At 33.0% G+C, this 7,634-nt stretch overlaps 1 protein-coding gene across 2 annotated transcripts in view; it reads left to right on the forward strand.

Annotated features, from left to right (window-relative positions):
* Positions 1-7,634, forward strand: part of COL21A1 (collagen type XXI alpha 1 chain) — a 203,160-nt gene that overhangs the window by 179,849 nt on the left and 15,677 nt on the right. The window contains exons 18-21 of one of the 2 annotated variants that reach the window (XM_017893237.1): positions 456-500; positions 2,547-2,600; positions 3,136-3,189; positions 6,632-6,685. In XM_017893237.1, the coding sequence (XP_017748726.1) occupies positions 456-500; positions 2,547-2,600; positions 3,136-3,189; positions 6,632-6,685 (207 nt within the window). Of the gene's footprint in view, positions 1-455; positions 501-2,546; positions 2,601-3,135; positions 3,190-6,631; positions 6,686-7,634 lie in introns of those variants that run through there. The other variant, XM_017893238.1, reaches the window with a different exon arrangement.

Here is a 7,634-nt window from a genome sequence, read left to right on the forward strand (position 1 = left end):
AGGTTGGAGGAAATCATTTAGTTAAATTAATTTTTAACTAAGGTGGTGAGACTGAGGGCTTGTGGAAAGGAACTGTTGCGCTAAATCAGAGCTTATATCATTTAACAGATTTTCTTGCATGATTCATTACAAGTAATACAAGAATATGTTCAAATGAAACATCGTTTTAATTTTATCACTTGTGTTGGGGTGCAAGAACTGAGATTAATTTCCTCATAGTTTCTTTTTCAAAAAACCTTTATTTAAAGCTCTGAATATCAGTAGTAGTCATATAATACTATATCTCATAAATTGTCTTTTCCATATTAGGTTATTATAAATAGCAATATTACAATATGTATACATTTGAAAATATGTGTTATTTACCAGTTAAAATTCCAATTGTGACTGATTCTTCTTTAATGATAAAGTCTTTAATTTTTTATAAGTCAAAAATCTATTTTATTTGTTTTTAGGGAATCCCAGGATTTCCAGGAAACCGAGGATTAATGGGCCAAAAGGTAAGTATTCATGAGAGTTAGCTTTGGGGCTGGAGCTGCTCATTTAATGCACTGTTGTCTACGATAAAATACATTTTTACATTTGTGGTAACAGTTAATTTTTCAAATATTATATAATTTTAGAAGCTGTTGTTCTGGCTTTACAAATTTGTATATATTGTTTTGTGGTTGTTTTATATAGATAATTTTAATTTAGATTTACATTATATGCTTCCTCCTTTACTTTGCTACTTTTCAACTTTGTTCTCTAAGATAATCATGGTATAATTTACCTCTTTATAGCTAATTTACCTAACCATGTTTTGAATGTCTTTTAGTACATGTATCTTGGTAAATAAGTTTTTGTTTAATTACAAACTTCTTTATTTTGCTCTTGTTTTGAAGGACAATTTTGTAGACTATACAACTCAAGGTTGACAATTCTTTTTCTCTTAGTAAATTGAAGATTTTCTTCTATGGTTTTTTGGCTTTCATTGTTAACTGTGAAAAATCTGCTGTCATTCTAATTATCATTCTTTTGTAAGTGATCTGTCTCTTCCTTTTGGATCCTTTTAAGGTATTTTATTTGTTTTTAGTGTTCTTCAAATTCACTACAATATATCTTGATATGGATATCTCTTTATTCATCTTGCTGGGAGTTCAGTTTGCTTCCTGGCTCTGTGGAATTATTTCCAGTAGTTCTGGAAAGAATCAGTCATTATCTCCATATAACCTCTGCTCCATTCTCTGTTTCTGGAATTCTGGTTAGACATTTTTTTATTTCTTCTAATTGCATACTCTACATCTCTTTTTAGCATTACCTACTATATTTCCATATTTTTGGTTGTCATACATTCTGGTTAAATGTTTTAGATATGCCTTATAGTTTACTTATTCTTTCTTTATTGTGTCTAATCTGTTAGAATGATCAATTGATATTTTTAAAAAAATTATAAATACTCATAATTTTCACTTTTAGAGTTTATAATTTTTTAAACCACAACTTTTTGTTCTTGAAGTCTCTTGTTATATTTTCAGTACTAATAGTCTTTCATGATTCTGTTTTTTTAATTTAAAAAAATCTCATATCTAATTCTAAATTCTGTTTCTAACAATTCTAATATCTGCAGTTTATTATTTATTATTCTCATTCCTGTAGCTTGCTGTCTCTTGTTTCTATATTGTTTATCATGAGTTTATTGCTTCATCTTAATTTAGAGGCTGTCCTGTCAGCCTAACTGGGAAATGAAGACCTGCCTTCTGCTGGTAACCATGGATACCATTTCAGTCCCCTTTGAAAGTCCCGAGTCATCATAGGTATTGAAGATTCCTGATTCCTTTCCATGGCTGGCCAGCATTCAGTTTCCCGAGAGCTGCGGATCCACCCTCAGATACTCCCACTTTGCTTGGCTCCTACAATTCTGTCTCTGCCATGGGTCCTGTATAGTTCAAATCCTCATAATTATAGCCCCAACTCAAAGTATACTTCATTAAAATGAAAGATCTTTGAATACATCTCCTACTTCTCAGAAGACCAACACTCTCTCACAGAGGATGTTCCTTCTAGGATTTTTATTCTGGACTTAAGAGGGTCCCTTTAGAGGACCTAGTCAACTGCAACCCCGGAAGTTGAAGTCTAATGCTGCAACCCCAGAAGTTGAAGTCTAATGCTGTTATTTTTTTACTCTATTTTTCTTTATTAATTTATGTTCACTATCATATTTCTTAAACTCTATGATAAATAGGAAAATTTTTCACCATCTGTTGTTTATCTTACCAAGTCCATCTAAGCTGCTAAGTCTTCCTTTGAAAGAATGGCAAGTGTCACTATAAATGTCATAATAAAAATATTGACAGTAAATCTTCAGACTCTATGCTAAGGTCTTTAAGGTGTTAGGTTCCAATTTTTGCCTTGCCTTGCTTCTTCCTTACAGTAGTGGAAGAGAAAGCAGGAAAAGTTGAGCTGATTGATATTCAATTGTCATTCCACTGTGCTTTGGCAGAAACTTTCTTGAACTAAATCGATAATTTACAGTTTACAATTTTTTTTAATATTTGATTTTTTAGGGAGAAATTGGGCCTCCAGGACAGCAAGGAAAAAAAGGATCCCCAGGGATGCCTGTATGTTGATGTCATTATTATCAAAGTGTTTGCAATGTTGCTACTACCTACTAGGAGTTCATATTCAAGAGTTCATAAAAATGTAGGGGATACAACAATAAAATATTTGAGGTCCATGAATTCCATTCAGTTGTATGAAAAATTATGTCTGTGTGCATTTTCTAAAAGAGTAAAATTTCTTCAGTTTTCAAAAGTTGGCCACCCAAATAAACATCAGGGACCCTAACTGTAGATAAATTAGAAAACATATATTCTAGCTATTAATTTAAAAATACTAAGTATGGTTAAGTCTAAATCTCAGTGAATTTTATTTTAACTTACATTTACAAACATATTACACTAATGGGAAAGAATATGTACAGAAGACATAGTATGGGAAGATCCTAAAACAGAATAATTTTCTAAATACCATATTATATTTTCAGATCTGTATTATAATTTGGTGAATTATGAGAATGTATAACTTGGAAATTGATTTAATATTTTTTAATAATCTTGTCTAAGTTGCTCTTGAAATTCCTTTTTAAAATTGTAGGGTTTAATGGGAAGCAATGGCTCACCAGGTCAGCCTGGAACACCAGGATCTAAGGTAAATATGATAAAATTAACAAGATTGGGAACTTTGTGTAATCACAGTTGCCATTTATAACTTTGATGAAAATTTTAACTACTACCTTGATTGTATTTTAAATGTGATTTTTATTCTATGAAAAAAATCACTTGTAAGAATTAAGTCTGCAAAAGCTCAGCATAAGAAACAGGCTAAAGTAAAGCTCATCCTGTTATGTTGGAAAGGGTCCAGAATCTTCTGCTACTCAGCCCCTTCTCCCTTTTGGTGTCTTGGTGTCTAGTATTGAGGAATACTAGAGCTCTATGGAACTCTGTGCCAAAACCACCAGTCTAGAGCATTTATAGTTATAAATAAGAATATCTCTTACAATACCCATTTTGCAGTCTTCTTTTTGGTATTTTTATTTAGTGGAATGTATATAATATAAAGTGCCTTGTGGTAGATTGTACTAGTACTGTGAGTAAGAGCATATTATCTTTACTTTTAGATTTTAAATAAGTAAGGCAAGCTTGACAAATATATTTAGGATATGAGGTTAGTTATTCTCAAGATAGAACTGAAACTCTTTGAATGTCATTATTTGACCATTTTCTAGGTATATATAATCCCGAGGTGAGAGAACTATTTTGTTTTCTTAGTTAATCAGAGGATCAGACAAAACACTCGGAAAACTGTTCCCAACTATTTTGCAAATAGATTCTAGGACAACCTTCCAAAAGGAAGTGATGGGATTGCTATTTTGGAAGCATTCAACCTTTGACTAGGCGTTGCCTCGGGGAAATAGACCCTGGCGTATAAGATGAGTAGATGACTTAATCTATTTTACTTTTAAATTCTAAAGTATTTAGAAAAGAGAGAGAGAGAGAGAAAAAAAAAAAAAAAAAAAAAAAGACATGGGAGCCCAATAATGAGAAAAGTTAGCTGCTCTTCCATCAGTGGTAGACCCTTGTGGATCCTTGGAGTATTGTGGGCTCCAGCAACTATAGGTACACACAGAGTTGGTCTAATACACTGGATTGACTGAGCTTGCTAAGCAAAAGGTCTCCACAGTTTCTCAAGGTCATTTTGTAAGAAAATACCCCTTATTAGCTGGTGCACAATGGACTCTCTCATTGTCTGTTGGATTCTCTAATTCTTAAGAATGAAGCCTAAAATTTCATCAGCTTTTTTTTTTTTAAATTATTATTAGATACACTGCACTGTTGACTCACACTGAGTTGAAGGTCAATTGTATCTGGTGGACTTTCCGTAAAAGGTTTTAGAACAATGTGTTTTTGCTGTCTGCCGCTTAAGCAGATTCTGCTGATTTGGCTGGGTAGGACAGTGAGCATTTCCAGTATCACAGTTTATTTTTACATGACTTACTCTAAAGTTGGTTTTCTGCCTCTTGTGCTGGTACAATTATTTTGTTAAAAATAGATCCAAAATGTTGCAGATATTAAATATAATCTCTTCAGTGAAACGTTTTAATTTTTTTCATGCAGTATATTAGGTGTTGGAAACTTTTTCTGAAAAGGGACAGAAAGTAAATATTTCAGGCTTTGAGAGCCATACAGTCTTTGTTGTAACTACTCAGTTTTGCCATTATAGTGCAAAAGTGGCCACAGGCAATACCTAATCAAATGGGTATGGGGTGCGGCTGTGTTCTGGTTAAACTAAGAACTTGCATTGGACTGGATTTAACCCATGGGTCATAGTTTACTGACCTCTATATTAGTTTCTTTCTGCTAGTTTTGTCAGCTTATGTTTGTTGCTTGTACTGTCAATATGACTGATAGAAGTTCTAGGTGAGACAAAAACGTATTCTGTAGGGCAGAGATGAGGCTGAAACTGAGGCAGATCTTTCGAAAACCTCTAATGTATATTATAATACTTAAAAATCGCTGTGGAAATATTGATAAGTCTATTTAACTATACTATGTTTTGGTTTTAAAAAAACATTATCTGCCCTTTGCTGGATATGTACCCAAAGGAATATAAATCATTCTGTTACAAAGTTACAAGCACACATATGTTCATTGCAGCACTATTCACGATGGAATGAACCCAAATGCCCATCAGTGATAGACTGGAAAAAGAACCATGGAATATTACGCAGCCATAAAAAAGAATGAGATCATGTCCTTTACAGGGACATGGATGGAGGTGGAAGCCATTATCCTCAGCAATCTAATGCAGGAACAGAAAACCAGACACCATGTGTTCTCACTTAGGAGTGGGAGCTGAACAGTGAGAAGACATGGACACAGGGAGTGGAATAACACACACTGGGACCTGTTAGTGGTCAGGGAGTGTTGAGAGTGGAGGAGTATCATAAAAAATAGCTAATGCATGCTGGGCTTAATACCTAGGTGATGGGTTGATAGATACAGCAAACCACCATGGCACACATTTACCTGTGTAACAAACCTGCACATCCTGCACGTGTAACCTAGAACTTTAAAAGATAATAATAATTCTCTAAATAATACTAGGATATATTAGCTTTATCAAGTCAGGTAACTTTCAACAAATCTCATGTCTGTAAGTTTCAATTTAAACCCTTATAAAATTAGAAATTTTAAGGAATCATTCTGTGGTTCAATAACACTGTTATGTGCTAAATGCTTTAATTAACTCTAATATGATCTTCATGTGTTTCTTACCGCGAGCAGCCTACAAAAGTTTTTTAAAAGCTGAAAATGGCATTGGTTTGTCTCACTGGTTAGTAAACCCTAGTTGACTGTGGGTAATTATTGTGTTCCCCTTCTAGGTGTCACACCAACCTGTTTAATTATGGGCTTTTGCCAGACATTGGGTTGTGATTTCAGATATCAAAGTATTCGAAAACCAGAACTACATTTGACAATCTCTCCTTATTGGCCAGAAGACTTGTTTTCTCTTTCTCTATCCACTTTTCCTTTTCTGTATTACATTCTTTATCCTGTCAACTTAGTCTTGTACTCCAAGTTTCCATCTGTTAGAAAGAACTGCACTGGAATTCTGAAAAAGCACAAGCTAAACATTTTCTGATTCACACTTCTTCAAAAGAAGCCATTGTGCATTTGAAGCTACTTTTCTTTCCTTCAGTTGCATACTGAAGATGAGTCCTACTGAGAAAGTGAAACAGGATAATGATGAGGGTCTCAGCCTGGAGGATGCTGTTAAAATACATGGCTCCCACCTGTGCAGTGTGTTGGCTGGACTTATTAGTGCTGGCCATTAAAGATTTGACTCTCCTCCCTTGTACTTGATGCTACCAGCTTTAACACAGGTTTTTAGAGGCTTATGAATGTGTGGAACCACTTCCTTGCCTAAAAGAATTTTTCTTAATAAATAGGTCTGATGTACAGAGTCTATCAAACAATTGGAAAGTTAAAATGTAAAAATTATTTTAAATATATTCCCTTTAGTGTCTATATCAGATATATTATGACAGAATTGTTTTTAAAAAACGCCAATGTTTTTGATGTGTTGACAGGGAAGCAAAGGTGAACCTGGAATTCAAGGGATGCCTGGGGCTTCTGGGCTCAAGGTAATTTTGATGCATTTGAAAATATTTTCAAAGAAATTGTAATGTAAATTCTTCTCATCATTTAAGAAAATTAACATTTTATATCTCTTAAGAGATACATGAAATTAAGGATTACCTTTATCATGAAATGAAATTGTCAATACAGAGTTTCATTTCTGTTTTTTTAGATACTTTGTCATTGGATAATAAAGACATAAACTTTGGCTTAATTTTTCTAAAAATGATAAAATTGTATGCAAACATAAACTTACTTTCTGGTCCAGAGAATAGACTTCTCTTAAACAGTTGAAAACAAGAGTGTGTAGTTCTCACGAATGATACTGTTCTTTGTTTGCTTATGGGAGTTTCGTCTTTAATATAGAACTCAAAACGGCCTTTACAAGTTTCCTCCAAACCACATGGGTTGATGTTTATTTCAATGAGTATTTTAATTCACTTCCAACCTTCAAAAATCTAGAGAATGATTAGATGGCTAGGGAGTAACTACAGTAAGCAAAAAGAATAAAGCCTCATTTTCTTTTAAAAAAGAGAGTGATCTTTAGTTGATGTTATAGAGTTTTGGACTAATGGTAAAACAGAAAACAAAACAGAACCATGAAGCACATTCAGGATTATGTTCCATCGCTTACGAATATTGTCAATGCATTATTAATATGTGCTTGCAAATAATTTATTTAAGACTTTAAAACAAAAAACTTTATTTCAGAAAGGACAATTTCTATAGGATGATGGAGAGTGGAGAAATGGAATTAAGATAGCTCATGTAGTATACCCTGTACTGAAAAATAGCTCAAGAATTTATTACTAACAAAATAATATTCCATATATATAAATAAATATATATAAATAATTAAATTTAACTACCAGGGTGTTCATTCCAACATTGTTTATAAAAATAAAAATTGTGAAAACTGTAATGTTTAACACTAAGAATTTTATTAAATAAAAT

The sequence above is a fragment of the Rhinopithecus bieti genome, unplaced genomic scaffold (assembly GCF_001698545.2).
Source record: "Rhinopithecus bieti isolate Rb0 unplaced genomic scaffold, ASM169854v2 scaffold_23303, whole genome shotgun sequence".
Lineage (NCBI taxonomy): Eukaryota > Metazoa > Chordata > Mammalia > Primates > Cercopithecidae > Rhinopithecus > Rhinopithecus bieti.